The 19750-nt window shown below is 47.0% G+C and overlaps 1 protein-coding gene across 1 annotated transcript in view; it reads left to right on the top strand.

The window, feature by feature from the left end:
- The first annotated feature begins 3992 nt into the window (after positions 1-3992).
- The window catches only part of zmat2 (zinc finger, matrin-type 2), a 40947-nt gene continuing 25189 nt past the window's right edge, over positions 3993-19750 (top strand). The window contains exon 1 of the mRNA XM_070877165.1: positions 3993-4117. Within this exon, the coding sequence (XP_070733266.1) occupies positions 4100-4117 (18 nt within the window). The 5' untranslated portion in view covers positions 3993-4099. The remainder of the gene's footprint in view (positions 4118-19750) is intronic.

Here is a 19750-nt window from a genome sequence, read left to right on the forward strand (position 1 = left end):
GGTGATGAGCAGCTGGATTTGCCGATCAAGGCAACCATTGGTGCTGATGGTGTGATCCATCGCACCCACAAGTGTCGGGTTGGGAAGGAGGAACAGCAGAAACCTACATAAAGCACGATTTTGAATCTCTCCCCTTCCTCCCCACTGTCGGAATGTCATTTGGACAGAAGAAACCTGGGGGTACTTGCCATAGAATCATAGAAATTTTCAGCGCGGAAGGAGGCCATTTCGGCCCATCGTATCCGTGTCGACCGACAAAGATCTATCCAGCCTAATCCCACTTTCCAACTCTTGGTCCGTAGCCTTGTAGGTTATGGCACTTCAAGTTCCAGGGTTTCTGCCTCTACCACCCTTTCAAGCAGTGAGTTCCAGACCCCCGTCTGGGTGAAGACATTTCCCCTCAAATCCCCTCTAAATCTCCTATCAATTACTTTAAATCTATGACCCCTGGTTTTTGACCCCTCTGCTAAGGGAAATAGGTCCTTCCTATCCACTCTATCTGGGTCCCTCATAATTTTATGCACCTCAATAAGGTATCCCCTCAGCCTCTTCTGTTCCAAATAAAACAACCCAAGCCTACGCAATCTTCCCTCATAGCTAAAATTCTCCAGTCCAGGCAATATCCTCGTAAATCTCCTCTGTACCCTCTCCAGTGCAATCACATCTTTCCTGTAATGTGGTGACCAGAACTGCACGCAGTACTCCAGCTGTGGCCTAACTAGTGTTTTATACAGTTCAAGCATAACCTCCCTGCTCTTGTATTCTATGCCTCTGCTAATAAAGGCAAATATTCTGTATGCCTTCTTAACCACCTTATCCACCTGGCCTGCTACCTTCAGGGATCTGTGGACCTACACCCACACTCCTGATCTTTGGGCACCCTGTGCGGAGGGGAGCGGGTAGGTCCGAGGGCCTCCTCGTAGGACTGCTCCTGGGCACGGCCAAGGGTGCCATCAGCCGGTCCAGGCAGCGGGCGGTCGAGGGGGTCGTTCAGCCTGACTGCCTGCCTCTCTTCCGCGCGTACATCCGCGCCAGGGTGTCCTTGGAGATGGAGCACGCGGTGTCCACCGGTACGCTCGCGGCCTTCCGCGAGAGGTGGGTACCGGAGTGCATCATCACGCCCGGCAACCAAATTTTAATTTGATTTTATGTTTTAAAGTTTAATTTGTTTTAATTGCCGGGGTTTTTAGTGTCCCCACTATGATTTTAGTGCCCAAAACAAAACTTTAAAAAAAACCAAAGAAACAAAAAAAAATACAAAAAACAAAAAAAAGGGCCTTGTAAATGTTTGGTGCGTCCCCCAGATCGGGGGGCCACGATTTAATGTTTTCGTTTCCCCCAAAAGAGTTCTGTGGACCTGCACTCCAAGGTCCCTTCGTTCCTCTATACTTCTCAGTGTCCTTCCATTGCCTTGTTAGCCTTCCAGAAATGCATTACCTCACACTTCTCCGGATTGAATTCCATTTGCCACTTTTCTGCCCACCTGACCAGTCCATTGATATCTGCCTAGAGTCTACAGCTTTCTTCTTCATTATCAACCACACAGCCAATTTTTGTATCAGCTGCAAACTTTTTAACCCTACATTCAAGTCTAAATCATTAATATTTCCCACAAAAAAGCATGTAGGACTGAGCCCTGTGGAACCCCACTGGAAACATCCTTCCAGTCACAAAAACACCCATCAACCATTACACTTTGCTTCCTGCCTCTGAGACAATTTTGGATCCAACTTGCCACTTTGCCTTGAAACCCATAGGTTTTTAATTTTGTGACCAATCTTGCCACTGGACCAAGACCTAGCTCTGTCAAGCCCCGTGTGGTGACTGGTGTGCAACGGTCACCCCACGTTAAAAAAATCCACGCACAGGCATCTTCCACCCTTCAAGATGTATTTCAGGATCTGGAATATTCCGTCCTTCATTGAAACACCTGTGAACTCATCCGTTTTTGGCGTGGAAGCAAGTCATCCTCGTTTCGAGGGACTGCCTATGATGATGATGCCATGTGGGACATTATCAAAAACTTTGCTAAAATCCATATGCACTGCATCAAATGCACTTCCCTCATCGACCCTTCTTGTTACCTCCTCAAAAAAATTCAATCAAGTTAGTCAAACACGACCTTCCCTTAACAAATCCATGCTGACTGTCCTTAATTAATCCGTGTCTTTCAAAATGAAGATTTATCCTGTCCCTCAGAATTTTCCCCAACAGTTTTCCCACCTCCGATTTTAGGCTGACTGGCCTGGAATTACTCGGTCTATCCCTTTCTCCCTTTTTAAACAAATGCCATATTTGTTTTAAGACTTGCACCAAGTCCCATTGAACCATCACCCCTGTGCTTGCTGATCTACATTCACTCCCGGATCAGGAATGTCTCGATTTTAAAATTCTCATCCATGTTTTCAAAGCCCTGCTTGGCCTGTCCCCTCTTCGTATCTCTGTAATCTCCGCCAGCCCTCCGAGATATCTGCCTTTCTCTAATTCTGCCCTCTTGAGCATCCCCGATTGTAATCGCTCCACCATTGGCGGCCGTGCCTTCAGCTGTCGAGACCCTAAGCTCTGGAATTCCCTCCCTAAACCTCTCCGTCTCCTTTCCTACTTTGACATTGTTTAAAAACCTACCTCTTTGACCAAGCTTTTGGTCATTGCCCTAATATCTCCTTATGTGGCTCGGTGTCAAATTTTGTCATAACTCTCCTGTGAAGTGCTTTGGGACGATTTCTTCTCTTCTTCTTAGGCAGTCCCCCGGAATCGAGGGTGACTTTCTTCCACACAAATATAAATTTTAATGTGATGGATGAGACCAATGCAGAACCTGCAGTCTCTGTCACAGGTGGGGCAGACGGTGGTTGGAGGGATGGGTGGGTGGGGGGCTTGATTTGTCGTACGCTCCTTCCATTTTTGTACTTGGCTTCCGCGTGCTCCTGGCGAAGAGATTCGAGGTGTTCAGTGTCTTCTCGGATGCTCCTCCTCCACTTTGAGCGATCTTGGGTCAAGGATTCCCAAGAGTCGGTGGTGATTTTTTTTCAACGGGGCTTTGAGGGTGTCCTTGAAGCGTTTTCTCTGCCCTCCTGGCACTCGCCTGCCGTGACGTAGCTCAGAGTAGAGCGCTTGTTTTAGGAGTCTAGCATCGGACATGCGGACAATGTGGCCAGCCCACCGGAGCTGGTCGAGCGTGGTCAATGCCTCGATGCTGGGGCTGTTGGCCTGAGAGAGAGAACGCTGATGTTGGTGCGCCTATCCTGCCAATGGATTTGCAGGATTTTGCGGAGGCAGCGTTGGTGGTACTTCTCCAGTGCTTTGAGGTGCCTGCTGTACATAGTCCATGTCTCTGAAGCATAAAGGAGGGCGGGTATCACTACTGCTCGGTAGACCATGAGCTTGGTGCTGCATTTGAGATCCTGGTGTTTGAACACTCTTTTCCTCAGGCGGCTGAAGACTCACTGAAAGTGGTGTTGGACTTGGCCATCTGCCCTTGCTGATAGTAGGCTCCCAAGGTATGGGAAGTGGTCCACATTGTCCAAGGTCTCATTGTGGAACTTGTATCGGCGAGCAGTACTGTATGGCGGGTGCAGGTTGGTAAAGGACCTTTGCTAACTGATGTTGAATGGGACGTTTTCCGAGAGAACTTTGGTGTTCAATATAATCTGAAAGATATATCTGGATGTTCTACAGTTTAGATTTGTAAGAAATATAATTAGATAATAAAGCTGTTTGACAAGTGTGTTCTATACAATAAAGCAATTCATAAAACCATCTTTTATAAAGAAAAGAAACAGAGTTAAGTTTCTGACAGAAGCTCATTGATCTGTATCTTGAACTCTGTTTCTCTCTCCACAGATGCTGCCGGACCTGCTGAAGTTTGCCACAGGAGCGGGTCCTCCTACTCCTGGAGGGGGAGCTGTGATTTCCCAATGGGGCCTCCCACTTGCCAGGTTGCCTCTTGCCGTCTGCAGTGTGTCGTTAGCGCGGGGTGTCCCACTCAGCTTACGGCAGAGAGGCGCGGGCGGCCGGCGGTGGGTCCCCGCTCGGCATACGGCACAGCGGCGCGACAGTTTTGCGGCGGCGGCCGGGCAGGCGGGAGGACGGAGCGACGATGGCGTCGGGCAGCGGGGTGAGTGAGCGAGCGGCCGGCGGGTGTGGGGAGAGGTAAAGGTGGGCCTCGGGGTCGGGGAGCCGGAGAGCCTCGAGCTGCGGGTTAGCGCCGGGCCCCGGGGCCGAGAAATGGAGGAGCAAGAAAGACTTGCATTTATATAGCACCTTACAGCAACAACAACAACAACTTGGATTTCTATAGCACCTTACAGCAACAACAACAACAACAACTTGTATTTCTATAGCACCTTTCAGCAACAACAAGTTGCATTTATAAAGCACCTTACAGCAACAACAACTTGTATTTCTATAGCACCTTTCAGCAACAACAACTTGTATTTCTATAACACCTTACAGCAACAACAACTTGTATTTCTATAGCACCTTACAGCAACAACAACAACTTCTATTTCTATAGCACCTTACAGCAGCAACAACAACTTGTATTTATATAGCGCCTGAAACGTCCCAAGGCGCTTCACAGGATTGATGATGAAACACAAAAATTGACACCAAGCCTTATAAGGAGAACTTAATGCAAGTGACCAAAACCTTGGACAAAGAGGGAGGTTTTAAGGAGCATTTTAAAGGAGGAACGTGAGGTAGAGAGGTTTAAAGAAAGAATTGCGTTTATATAGCGCCTTTCACGAACACCGGACTTCGCAAAGTGCTTTACAGCCAATGAAGTACTTTTGGAGTGTAGTCACTGTTGTAATGTGGGAAATGGGTTTAGGGAGGGAGTTCCAGAGCTCAGGGTCCAGGCGGCTGAAGGCACAGCCGCCGATGGTTAAGAACATAAGAAATAGGAACAGGAGTCGGCCATTCGGCCCCTCGAGCCTGCTCCGCCATTCAATAAGATCAGGGCTGATCTGATCATGGACTCAGCACCACTTCCCCGCCCGCTCTCCATAACCCTTTATTCCCTTATCGCTCAAAAATCTGTCTATCTCCACCTTAAATATATTCAATGTCCCAGCCTCCACAGCTCTCTGGGGCAGAGAATTCCAAAGATTTACAACCCCTGAGAGAAGAAATTTCTCCTCATCTCAGTTTTAAATGGGCGACCCCTTATTCTGAGACTATGTCCCCTAGTTCTAGTTTCCCCTATGAGTGGAACTATCCGCTGCATCCATCTTGTCTAGATCCCTCATTATCTTATAAGTTTCAATAAGATCACCTCTCATTCTTCTTAACTCCAATGAGTAGAGGCCCAACCTACTCAACCTATCTTCTTAAGTCAACCCCCTCATCTCTGGAATCAACCTAGTGAACCTTCTCTGAATGGCCTCCAATGCAAGTATATCCTTCCTTAAATATGGAGACCAAAACTGTCCAGGTGTGGCTTCACCAATACCCTGTCCAGTTGTAACAGGACTTCTCTGCTTTTGTACTCTATTCCCTCTTGCAATAAAACTGGTTGAACAGTTATAATCGGGGATGCTCAAGAGGCCAGAATTAGAGGAGTGCAGACATCTTTGGGGGGAGGGGGGTTGTGGGGCTGGAGGAGATTACAGAGATAGGGAGGGGCGAGTCCATGGAGAGATTTGAATACAAGGATAAGAATTCTGAAATAGAGACGTTATTTAACCGGGAGCCAATGTAGGTCAGCGAGCACAGAGGGGGATGGGTGAGCAGGACTTGGTGCGAGTTAGGACACAGGTAGCCGAGTTTTGGATTACCTCTAGTTTACGTAGGGTAGAATGCGGAAGGCCAGCCTGGAGTGTGTTGGAATAGTCAAGTCCAGAGGAAACAAAGCCATGGATGAGGCCTTCAGCAGTGGATGAGCTAAGGCAGGGGTGAAGACGGGCGATGTTACAGAAGTGGAAATAAGTGGTCTTAGTTATATTGCAGATATGTGGCTGAAAGCTCATTTCAGGGTAAAATAAGACGCTCAGTCTGACGACCACCGGATGCCTCAAAGCACTTTACAGTCAATTAAGTACTTTTGAAGTATAGTCATTGTTGTAATGCAAGAAACGTGGCAGCCAAATTGTGCACAGTAAGCTCCCACAAACAACAAGGTGATAATAACTATATAATTTGTCTTTGTTATATTGATTGGGGGATTAATATTGGCCCAGGACACTGGGCATAACTGCCCTGCTCCTCTTCAGTATAGTGCCATGGGATCTTTTGCATCCACCTCAGAGGGCAGACGGGCTTCGGTTTAATGTCTCATCCGAAAGATGACACCTCCGACAGTCCAGCACTCCCTCAGCACTGCACTGGGAGTGTTAGCCTAGATTTATTGTGCTCGAGTCCCTGGAGTGGGACTGGAACCCACAACCTTCTGACTTGGAGGCGTGAGTGCTACAGACTGAGTCACCGCTGAGAGGGAGGGGGGAACGATAAATGGGAGGGTGCGATAAGTTGAGGGAGAAGGCATTAAGTAGAGAGGGGGGGGGCAATAAATGGGGGACAGGACACGAAATGGACAATAAATGATGGGTTCTGCAGCAGTGTTCTCTCTAGCTTTTTTTCGCGAGGTCCCTTTAAATTTGCTGCAGGAGCATCTTTTCCAGTGGCAGCAGCTGGCGAGCGGCCTGTGCCAGACCTCCCGATTGATGTGTGGTAGCCGGCCTGAGGGGGAATATCGGCGTGCAGGACAGGAGGGGAATAGAGAGGTGATCAAAGGGGGAGGGGGTGCTGCAGGAAGGGAAAGGACGATAAATGGGAAGGGAAATAAATCAGGGGAGGCAATATGGAAAAGGACAACAGTTAATTTTCTTTGTGAAATGTCATCATGAAGGCTGACCATGCAGGGGCTCTTAGTGGAGGAAAGACAAGGGGTGACCTGTCTTTAAAATTATGACGGGACTCGACATAGTTTCCATTTGCGGGCGAGACGGAAACTCGGGGCCATAAATAAGAACATTAGAAATAGGCGCAGGAGTAGGCCATATGGCCCCTTGAGCTTGCTCCACCATTCAATACGATCATGGACTCGGGTCCACTTTCCTGCCCGCTCCCCATAACCCCTTATCCCCTTATCGTTCAAGAAACTATCTATTTCTGTCTTTAAATTTATTCAGTGTCCCAGCTTCCACAGCTCTCTGAGGCAGCGAATTCCACAGATTTACAACCCTCTGAGAGAAGAAATTCCTCCTCATCTCAGTTTTAAATCTTATTCTAAGATTATGCCCTCTAGTTCTAGTCTCCCCTATCAGTGGAAACATCCTCTCTGCATCCACCTTGTCAAGCTCCCTTATAATCTTATATGCTATAAATCCAAGGGAGAGGCATATAAACTAGCCAGAAAAAGCAGCAAACCTGAAGACTGGGAGAAATTTAGAATGCACCAGAGGAGGACTAATATAGAAACATAGAAAATAGACGCAGGAGTAAGCCATTCGGCCCTTCGAGCCTGCACCGCCATTCAGTAAGATCATGGCTGATCATTCCCTCAGTACCCCTTTCCTGCTTTCTCTCCATACCCCTTGATCCCCTTAGCCGTAAGGGCCATATCTAACTCCCTCTTGAATATATCCAATGAACTGGCATTAACAACTTTCTCCGGCAGGGAATTCCACAGGTTAACAACTCTCTGAGTAAAGAAGTTTCTCTTCATCTCAATTCTAAATGGCCTACCCCTTATCCTTAGACTATGTTCCCTGGTTCTGGACCTCCCCAACATTGGGACCATTATTCCTGCATCTAACCTGTCCAGTCCCGTCAGAATCTTATACGTTTCTATGAGATCTCCTCTCATCCTTCTAAACTCCAGTGAATAAAGGCCCAGTCGATCCAGTCTCTCCTCATATAACAGTCCTGCCATCTCAGAAATCAGTTTGGTGAACCTTCGCTGCACTCCCTCAATAGCAAGAACGTCCTTCCTCAGATTAGGAGACCAAAACTGAACACACTATTCCAGGTGAGGCCTCACTAAGGCCCTGTATAACTGTAGTAAGACCTCCCTGCTCCTATACTCAAATCCCCTCGCTATGAAGGCCAACATACCATTTGCCTTCTTCACTGCCTGCTGTACCTGCATGCCAACTTTCAACGACTGATGTACCATGACACCCAGGTCTCATTGCACCTCACCTTTTCCTAATCTGTAGCCATTCAGATAATATTCTGCCTTCGTGTTTTTGCCCCCAAAGTGAATAACTTCACATTTATCCACATTATACTGCATCTGCCACGCGTTTGCCCGCTCACCTAACCTGTCCAAGTCGCCCTGCAGCCTCTTAGCATCCCCCTCACAGCTCACACCCCCACCCAGCTTAGTGTCATCTGCAAACTTGGAAATATTACACTCAATTCCCTCATCCAAATCGTTAATGTATATTGTAAAGAGCTGGGGTCCCAGCACAGAGTCCTGCGGCACCCCACTAGTCACTGCCTGCCATTTTGAAAAGGACCCGTTTATCCCGACTCTCTGCTTCCTGTCTGCCAACAAGCTCTCTATCCATGTCAGTACATTACCCCCAATACCATGTGCTTTAATTTTGCACACCATCTTGTGTGGGACCTTGTCAAAAGCATTTTGAAAGTGCAAATACACCACATCCACTGGTTCTCCCTTATCCACTCTACCAGTTACATCCTCAAAAAATTCTAGAAGATTTGTCCAGCAGGATTTCCCTTTCATAAATCCATGCTGACTTGCACCGATCCGGTCACTGCTTTCCAAATGTACTGCTATTTCATCTTTAATAATTGATTCCAACATTTTCCCCACCACTGATGTCAGGCTAACCCAGCTATAATTACCCGTTTTCTCTCTCTCTCCTTTCTTAAAAAGTGGTGTTACATTAGCTACCCTCCAGTCCATCGGAACGGATCCAGAGTCGATAGACTGTTGGAAAATGATCACCAATTCACTATTTCTAGGGCTACTTCCTTAAGTACTCTGGGATGTAGACTATCAGGCCCCGGGGATTTATCGGCGTTCAATCCCATCAATTTCCCTAACACAATTTCTTGACTAATAAGGATTTTCTTCAGTTCCTCCTTCTCACTAGACCCTCGGTCCCGTAGTATTTCCGGAAGATTATTTGTTTCTTCCTTCGTGAAGACTGAACCAAAGTATTTGTTTAACTGGTCCGCCATTTCTTTGTTCCCCATTGTACATTCACCTGAATCTGGCTGCAAGGGACCTACATTTGTTTTCACTAATCTTTTTCTCTTCACATATCTATAGAAGCATTTGCAGTCAGTTTTTATGTTCCCAGCAAGCTTCCTCTAATACTCTATTTTCCCCCTCCTAATTAAACCCCTGCTCTTTGCTCTTTGCTGAAATAGAAACATAGAAAATAGGTGCAGGAGCAGGCCATTCAGCCCTTCTAGCCTGCACCGCCATTCAATGAGTTCATGGCTGAACATGAAACTTCAGTACCCCCTTCCTGCTTTCTCGCCATAACCCTTGATCCCCCGAATAGTAAGGACTTCATCTAACTCCCTTTTGAATATATTTAGTGAATTGGCCTCAACTACTTTTTGTGGTAGAGAATTCCACAGGTTCACCACTCTCTGGGTGAAGAAGTTTCTCCTCATCTCGGTCCTAAATGGCTTACCTCTTATCCTCAGACTGTGACCCCTGGTTCTGGACTTCCCCAACATTGGGAACATTCTTCCTGCATCTAACCTGTCTAAACCCGTCAGAATTTTAAATGTTTCCATGAGGTCCCCTCTCATTCTTCTGAACTCCAGTGAATACAAGCCCAGTTGATCCAGTCTTTCTTGATAGGTCAGTCCCACTATCCCGGGAATCAGTCTGGTGAATCTTCGCTGCACTCCCTCAATAGCAAGAATGTCCTTCCTCAAGTTAGGAGACCAAAACTGTACACAATACTCCAGGTGTGGCCTCACCAAGGCCCTGTACAACTGTAGCAACACCTCCCTGCCCCTGTACTCAAATCCCCTTGCTATGAAGGCCAACATGCCATTTGCTTTCTTAACCGCCTGCTGTACCTGCATGCCAACCTTCAATGACTGATGTACCATGACACCCAGGTCTCGTTGCACCTTCCCTTTTCCTAATCTGTCACCATTCAGATAATAGTCTGTCTCTCTGTTTTTACCACCAAAGTGGATAACCTCACATTTATCCACATTATACTTCATCTGCCATGCATTTGCCCACTTACCTAACCTATCCAAGTCACTCTGCAACCTAATAGCATCCTCCTCGCAGCTCACACTGCCACCCAACTTAGTGTCATCCGCAAATTTGGAGATACTGCATTTAATCCTCTCGTCTAAATCATTAATGTACAATGTAAACAGCTGGGGCCCCAGCACAGAACCCCCAATCCCGTGTGCTTTAACTTTGCACATTAATCTCTTGTGTGGGACATTGTCGAAAGCCTTCTGAAAGTCCAAATATACCACATCAACTGGTTCTCCTTTGTCCACTTTACTGGAAACATCCTCAAAAAATTCCAGAAGATTTGTCAAGCATGATTTCCCTTTCACAAATCCATGCTGACTTGGACCTATCATGTCACCATTTTCCAAATGCGCTGCTATGACATCCTTAATAATTGATTCCATCATTTTACCCACTACTGAGGTCAGGCTGACCGGTCTATAATTCCCTGTTTTCTCTCTCCCTCCTTTTTTAAAAAGTGGGGTTACATTGGCTACCCTCCACTCGATAGGAACTGTTCCAGAGTCAATGGAATGTTGGAAAATGACTGTCAATGCATCCGCTATTTCCAAGGCCACCTCTTTAAGTACTCTGAGATGCAGTCCATCAGGCCCTGGGGATTTATCGGCCTTCAATCCCATCAATTTCCCCAACACAATTTCCCGACTAATAAAGATTTCCCTCAGTTCCCTCTCCTTACTAGACCCTCTGACCCCTTTTATATCCGTGCCGTGGGATCTTTTACATCCATGTGAGAGAGCAGACAGGGCCTTGATTTAACGTCTCATCTGAAAAACAGCACCTCTGACAGTGTAGCACTCTCTCAGTACTGCACTGGAGTGTCAGCCTAGATTTTGTGCTCCATGAAACAATGAAGCACATTCCAGATTTTATCCCCACAGTGCCTGTAAATCGGAAAGTTTAGAATGAACATGTAAATCAGTTATTTTATTTGCCTTGGACATCCTCGGCAGGGAAATCCATGGGAATTGTTCATGGAAGCTTGGAGAATGTGCAAGAGTATTCTAAAATTCAGGATGGCAGCTTTGCAGTTAGATTTTGGAATTGTCCAGTTAAAAGCAGCCTGCTTGATTGGCACCTCATCCACCACCTTCAACACTCACTCCCTCCACCACCGGCGCACCGTGGCTGCAGTGTGTACCATCTACAAGATGCACTGCAGCAACTCGCCAAGGTTTCTTCGGCAGCACCTCCCAAACCCACGACCTCTACCACCTAGAAGGACAAGGGCAACAGGCGCATGGGAACACCATCACCTGCAAGTTCTCTTGAAGTCAAACACACCATCCCGACTTAGCAATATATCGGCCGTTCCTTCATCGTCGCTGGGTCAAAATCCTGGAACTCCCTCCCTAACAGCACCGTGGGAGAGCCTTCACATCACGGACTGCAGCGGTTCAAGAAGGCGGCTCACCTTCTCGAGGTCAATTAGGGATGGGCAATAAATGCCGGCCTTGCCAGTGACTCCCACATCCCGAGAATGAATACTTTTTTTTAAAGTGGTGTGGTGCGTTTCAGACTGAAGCAAGTAATAATCTACTTGATTTCCAGGAAGAAATAGTTTGACTGCAAACATGCTTATGAGATTCCAAAGATTTTTGACTGGAAACGTGTCCAACCTGGAGGAGAAGAATATGCAAATGTTTTTGATTAAGGTTCTTCAATTCAGCATTTGCTGCGTTTGCAACAACCTGGTTACTGCACAACAAACTGCATTACTCAGACAGCTCGTGGTAGTGTAATATTGTCAAGGCAACCTAGACTTTTCTATTTAAAGAAAAAAACAAAAGTACTGCTCGTCTGCGGAGGCGCTGGTTTTCAAGGCGTGCCCAGATGGAAATGTTCTTCCTGATCTGATAGAAAGCAAGAAAAGAAAGTCGTGCATTTATATAGCGCCTTCCACAACTCCAAAGTGTTTTACAGCTAATGAAGTACAACAAAACCCGCCCAGTAGCATAGTGGTTATGTTACTGGGCTAGTTATTCAGCGGCCTATACTTATAATTCACAGAACATCAGAGTTCAAATCCCACCATGGCAGTTTGAGAATTTGAATTCTGTTTTCAAAAACAAAATCTGGAAATAATAAAAGTGACAAAAGTCACCATGAAACTGTTGGATTTTCGTAAAAACCCAACTGGTTCACTCATGCCCTTTAGGGAAGGAAACCCACCAGCCCTTAACCGGTCTGGGTCTATATGTGACTCCAGTCCCACCCCAACATTCATTTATAGGCAGACCCTCGGAATCTTGCTTCCACTCCCAAAGTGAGTTCTTTGATGGCTGAACAGTCCAATACAAGAGCCACAACCCTGTTACAGGTGGGACAGGGTGGGTTGGGGCTGGTTTGCCTCGCGCTCCTTCCGCTGCCTGCGCTTGACCTCTTCACGCTCTTTGCGTTGAGACTCGAAGAGCTCAACGCCCTCCCGGATGCACTTTCTCCACCTCGGGCGTTCTTCAGCCAGGGTCTCCTAGGTGTCAGTGGTGATGTCGCACTTTACCAGGGAGGCTTTGAGGGTATCCTTGTAACGTTTCTGCTGCCCACCTTTGGCTCCAGGATATAGCCAATGTATTCACTGAGGCATATGAAAACATGGGCCTTATGCTTAACATCTGTAAGACAAAGGTCCTCCACCAGCCTGTCATCGCCGCACAGCACTACCCTCCAATCATCAAGATCCATAGAAACATAGAAAAATAGGTGCAGGAGTAGGCCATTTGGCCCTTCGAGCCTGCACCGCCATTCAATAAGATCATGGCTGATCATTCCTTCATTACCCCTTTCCTGCTTTCTCTCCATACCCCTTGATCCCCTTAACCGTAAGGGTCATATCTAACTCCCTCTTGAATATATGCAATGAACTGGCATCAACAACTCTCTGCGGCAGGGAATTCCACAGGTTAACAACTCTGAGTGAAGAAGTTTCTTCTCATGGTCCTAAATGGCCTACCCCTTATCCTAAGACTATGTCCCCTGGTTCTGGACTTCCCCAACATCGGGGACATTCTTCCCGCATCTAACCCGTCCAGTCCCGTCAGAATCTTATATGTTTCTATGAGATCCCCTCTCATCCTTCTAAACTCCAGTGAATAAAGGCCCAGTTGATCCAGTACACGACACGGCGCGGCCCTCGACAACGTGGACCATTTCCCATATCTCGGGAGTCTCTTATCAACAATGGCAGACATTGATGTGGAGATTCAACATCGCCGCCATTGGCCGTCTGAGGAAAAGTGTGTTTGAAGACCAGGCCCTCAAATCTACCACCCTAACATGATTGACTCTTAACTGCCCTCTGAACTGACCCAGCAAGACACTCAGTTCTTTAAAGGGAAACTAAGGATGGATAATAAATGATGGCCTTGCCAGCGACACCCACATCCCAAAAATTGAGGAATGAGATCGCTAAACAGCGCAGGCATCACCAGGGTACTAGTTTGTTAAACGGTTGGTTGAATGTTATGGGATGATCTGCATCCCAGAATACTAAAAGAGGTAGCCATGGAAATAGTAGATGCATTGGTTGTCATCTTCCAAAATTCTATTGATTATGGAACAGTTCCTGCAGATTGGAGGATGGCAAATGTAACCCCACTATTTAAAAAAGGAGGGAGAGAGAAAACAGGGAACTACAGGCTGGTTAGCCTAACATCAGTAGTAGGGAAAATGCTAGAGTCTATTATAAAGGATGTGATAACGGCACACTTAGATAATATCAACGGAATTAGACAAAGTCAACATGAATTTATGAAAGGAAAATCATGTTTGACAAACCTACTGGAGTTTTTTGAGGATGTAACTGATAGAATAGATAAGGGAGAACCAGTGGATGTAGTGTATTTGGATTTTCAGAAGGCCTTTGATAAAGTCTCGCATATGAGGATAGTGTGCAAAATTAAAGCACATAGGATTGGGGATATGTATTGGCATGGATTGAAAATTGGTTAACTGACAGGAAACGGAGAGTAGGAATAAATGGGTCTTTTTTGGGGTGGCGGTCAGTGACTGGTGGGGTACCACAGGGATCAGTGCTTGGGCCCCAGCTATTCACAATATATGTAAATCATTTGGATGAGGGAACCAAATGTAATATTTCCAAGTTTGCTGACGACACAAAACTTAGTTGGGATTGTGAGTTGTGAGGAGGATGCAAAAAATGCTACAAGGCGATTTAGATAGGTTGAGTGAGTGGGCAAACTCATGGCAGATGCAGTATAATGTGGATAAATGTGAAGTTATCCACTTTGGTAGGAAAAACACAAGGACAAAGTATTATTTAAATGGTGATGGCTTGGGAAGTGTCGATGTACAGAGGGACCTGGGTGTCCTTGCACACCAGTCATTGAAAGCAAACAGGCAGGTGCAGCAAGCAGTTAGGAAGGCAAATGGTATGTTGGCCTTCAATGCAAGAGGATTTGAGTACAGGAGCAAGGATGTCTTGCTTCCAGTTATACAGGGCCTTGGTGAGACGGTACCTGGAGTATTGTGTGCAGTTTTGGTCTCCTTACCTAAGAGAGGATATACTTGCCATAGAGGGAGTGCAGCGAAGGGTCACCAAACTGATTCCTGGGATGGCAGGACTGTTGTATGAGGAGAGATTGGGTCGACCAGGCCTGTATTCACGAGAGTTTAGAAGAATGAGAGGGGATCTCATTGAAAGTATAAAATTCTGACGGGGTTGGATAGACTGGATGCGGTGAGGATGTTTCCCCTGGCTCGGAAGCCTAGAACAAGGGGTCTCAGAATACGGGGTAGGAAATTTAGGACTGAGATGAGGAGAAATATTTTCACTCAGAGGGTGGTGAACCTGTGAACTTCTCTACCACAGAAGGCCAAGTCACTGAATATATTTAAGAGGGAGATAGATAGATTTCTAGACAAAAAAGACATCCAGGGATGTGGGGAAAAAGCGGGAATATGGTGTTGAGATAGAGGATCAGCCATGATCATATTGAATGGTGGTGCAGCTCGATGGGCCGAATGGCCTACTACTGCTCCTATTTTCTATGTTCCTATCTGTGATTCACATTTAAAGGATTTGGCTGATTCCAGTGAAGTGCAGCAGATAAGGATGGCAAAGAGGAACAACCTGTGGATTTTAGATAATGCAAAGTTGTGGCTCAGTGGCTTTGATTTGGTCATAAGTGCCTGTCTTATCTCTGGTTTTATTCAAGTAGTACGCAATTGGAAAGAGATTGTACTTAAGACAGCTATGCCTCTTGAGTTTAATTCATCTCCTCAAAGTGCTCTCAGCAAGAACCACAAGTAATATCACAGCGCAAAGTGCTCGATATCCATTATCCATTGTGTGGAAGGGAGTACTTCCTGTTTTCACGCCTGAATGATCGAGTTGTTAATTTTAAGATTGTGTTGCCTTGTTCTGCAATTTCCCCCCCCCCCCTTTCCCCAGATGAAATATCTTGCCCCATTGAATCCCTTCATCATTTTAAACATAAACTGTGGACAAACTCTTGGAATCCACAACTTGAGATAAATCAATGACCATTTGGCAAGGTACAGATTAATCAATGATTGCCTGCATGGATTAAAGGCAAGTTGTGTTTGACAAATTTAATAAGAGTTTTACAAAATGAGTGAGTGATTTGGTTCGATGAAGGGAGTGCAGTAGATGTAGTGTATGTGTAATTTTCATAAGATGTCTGTCTCTCAAGAGGTTCGTTAGAAAAATTCAGGTGTATGGTACAGGTTGAACCTCCCTTATGCAGAACTCCCTCATTCAGAATCACCCCTCATCCAGAACCACCCCCAGCCACAGGCTGGCACATGTGCAGAACTCCGACATGAACAAATTGAAGTCCTTCCTAGCTGCCGACTCCCGCAATCGCTGGCCTGACCCCGCGATCCACAGCCCCACCACGATCTCTCTGCCATACTCCCAGCCCCAAGCCAGCCAGCCCCGATATTCCCTTGCTCAGTACCTGTACCATCCAATTTAACGTGATCACCCCTCATGCAGAAAAATCCCTTATCCAGAACCGGCCGGGTCCCAAGAGTGCTGGATAAGGGAGGTTTAACCTGTACAAGATGAAATGTCGCACGACTGATAAAAAGTTGATCAACAGACCAGGAGTGGAGTTAGAGTAAAGTGGGGTTGCTGGAACTGGAGAATGATTGGAAATGGTGTAAGCAGGGAGTCAGTGCTGACTCCATTTTTGTTCTCGCTTTTGACAGCACAAAAGTCGGGGATTTGGCAACTTGCACAGCCCCTGGCGTTTTTGTTTCAGTATATCAATACAGGCCACAGTCCTGTGCCTGTGTAGTCAATGAGCTCAAACACAAAGTCAGAAACGCTTGCAGGTTTACTAAAGACTAAATGTTAGAGGGGCGATTGAAAGGGATGGGAGGCTGCAGGAAGCGAGAGGGAATAAAAGGGGTGAGGACGGTAAGTGGGCAATCAATGGGGAATGAAATCAATCGGGTAATAAATAGGGTGCTGGAGATAAAAGAAAAAAGACAGACTTGCATTTATATAGCGCCTTTCACGACCACCGGATGTCTCTTAAGCGCTTTACAGCCAATGAAGTACTTTTTGAAGTGTAGTCACTGTTGTAATGTGGGAAATGCGACAGCCAATATGCACACAGCAAGCTCCCACAAACAACGATGAGATAATGACCAGATAATCTGGTTTTGTGATATTGATTGAGGGATAAATATTGGCCAGGACACACAAGATCATAAGAAATAGGAGCAGGAGTAGGCCATTTGGCCCCTCGAGCCTGCTCCACCATTTAATAAGATCATGGCTGATCTGATCATGGACTCGGCTCCACTTCCCCGCCCGCTCCCTATAACCCTTCACTCCCTTATCGTTCAAAAATCTGTCTATCTCCACCTTAAATATTTTCACTGACCCAGCCTCCACAACTCTCTGGGGTAGAGAATTCCTCAGAGCTACGACCCTCAGAGTGAAACCGTTTCCAATGGCTGAAAGGTCGATAACCAGAGGGCACAGATTTAAGGTGATTGGCAAAAGAACCAGAGGTGATATGAGGGAGAAAAATGTACACAGCGAGTGGTTAGGATCTGGAATGTACTGCCTGATAGGGCGGAGGATACAGATTCAATAGTCGCCTTCAAAAAGGAACAGAATAAGTACTTGAAGAAGGAAACAATTGCAGGGATATGTGGAGAGAGCAGGGGTGTGGGACTAACTAAATTGCTCTTCAAAAGAGCCAGCGCAGACTCGACGGGCCGAATGGCTGCTTTCTGTAATGTGCTATTCTGTGACGTGAGCTGGATATCTTGTCTTTTGCCTCATAGAAAATGTGCAGGAGTAGGCCATTCGGCCCTTCGAGCCTGGACTGCCATTCAATATGATCATGGCTGATCATGCAACTTCAGTACCCCATTCCTGCTTTCTCTCCATACCCCTTGATCCCTTTAGCCATAAGGGCCATATCTAACTCCCTGAATATATCTAATGAACTGGCCTCAACAACTTTCTGTGGTAGAAAATTCCACAGGTTCACAATTCTGAGTGAATCACAATTCTCTGAGTAGGCGAGCTGGCAAACACTTTAATTAGATGAACAGTTGACCTATTTTAGCTAAAAGATAGTCTGTACGTTCACTAGCCAACAGTCAAAGCAAATGCCATTTCTTCCACTCAACTTCACCTCACCTCTCCCCTTACATAGAGACAAAATAACCGCATGCATTGTCCCCTTTTGTAAGACGACTAAGCTATTTTTGTAAGCTGTGGCTCAGTGGGTAGCACTTTCGCCTCCGAGTCCGAAGGTTACTGGTACAAGTCCCACCCCAGAGACTTGAGCACAAAACGCTGGGCTGACACTCCAGTGCAGTGCTGAGGGAGCGCTGTACTGTCTGTCGGAGGTGCCATCTTTCAGATGAGACGTTAAACCGAGGCCTCGTCTGCTCTCTCAGGTCGATGTAAAAGATCCCATGGTACTTTTTTGAAGAAGAGCAGGGGAGTTATCCCCGGTGCCCTGAGGCCAATATTTATCCCTCAATCAACATCACTAAAACAGATTATCTGGTCATTATCATATTGCTGTTCTTGGGAGCTTGCTGTGCGCAACTTTGTTGCCGTATTTCCTACATTACAACAGCGACTACACTTTAAAAGAACTTCATTGTGTGTAAAGTGTGGGATGTCCGGTGGTTATGAAAGGTGCTATATAAATGCAAGTCTCGTTGCTCAGGGGTGTATCAACATCATGACAAGATTGTTCTGTTTTTTTATTCATTGCAAATTTTTGGAGCGTTTTCAAAACTGACACTGGCTGTGCATTTCCTGTTTCCTTTAATGCATTTTTATGGCAAACGGTTTCTAATACAAAAACTGACCTGTGTTTTGGCTTCCAGCTCCTGACTGAGTGTCTGCCCGCCCAGGCGTCCCTCGCTCTCTTTAGTCACTGAGTATTCACTGGACGGGGGCTTTCCAACTGCTTCCATGTTCAGGGAGTCGCCAGTCGGCCTCTTGACCAAATCCACTGCCCTCTCCCCCAAGAGCATGTTCTCAGTCGACACTTTGTCGCCTTTTTTGAATCGTGAACTTAATTCCTCAAGCATTGAACATTTGTAATGTATGCACCTGTGAGAATGTAACCTCTGCGGTTACATCCGAGCCAGGGTGTCCCTGGAGATGGAGCACGCGGTGTCCACTGGTACGCTCGCGGCCTTCCACGATAGGTGGGCTCCGGAGGGACGAGTGCATCATCACCCCCAGCAACCAAATTTTAATTTGCACCACATCACATCTAAAGTTTCATTTGTTTATTTGTCGGAAGGGGCACTTGTATTACATTTGATTTACAGGTACAATTCAAAATAGTTGTAGCGCTGTCGAACTGCTCCTGGGCACGGCCAAGGGGGTCCTCGGCAGGTCCAGGCAGCGGGCGGTCGAGGGGGTCGTTCAGCCTGACTGCCTGCCTCTCTTCCGCTCTTACATCCGAGCCAGGGTGTCCCTGGAGATGGAGCACGCGGTGTCCACCGATACGCTCGCGGCCTTAGAAACATAGAAAAACATAGAAACATAGAAAATAGGTGCAGGAGTAGGCCATTCGGCCCTTCGAGCCTGCACCGCCATTCAACAAGATCATTGCTGATCACCCACCCTCCCACGTCCCCTCCACACCCCCCCGACCTCCCCAGCCGCAAGGACCATATCCAACTCCCTCCCGAACACATCCAACGAATTGGCATCAACAACCCCCCGCGACAGGGAACCCCCACAGGCCAACAACTTCCCGAGTGAAGAAGTCCCTTCCAATCCCAGCCCCAAACAGCACCCCCCCCATCCCAACAGCGTGTCCCCCCCACCCCCCCCCCCCCCCCGTCTCCGGACCCACCCAACACTGGGAACACTCCCCCCGCCCCGTCCCGTCAGAATCCTTCCCAAATGCCGAACACCCCCGGATGTCGAGCCCCCAGCCCCGGCCACCCCGGAGCCACGCCCCCGCGACGCCAACCACACCACATCCACAAACCGCCATCTGCACAGTCAACCTGTCCACCCCACTCCGAACACTCCCCGCACCGAGGCACAGAGCC

The sequence above is a fragment of the Pristiophorus japonicus genome, chromosome 4 (assembly GCF_044704955.1).
Source record: "Pristiophorus japonicus isolate sPriJap1 chromosome 4, sPriJap1.hap1, whole genome shotgun sequence".
In the NCBI taxonomy this organism is placed as follows: domain Eukaryota; kingdom Metazoa; phylum Chordata; class Chondrichthyes; family Pristiophoridae; genus Pristiophorus; species Pristiophorus japonicus.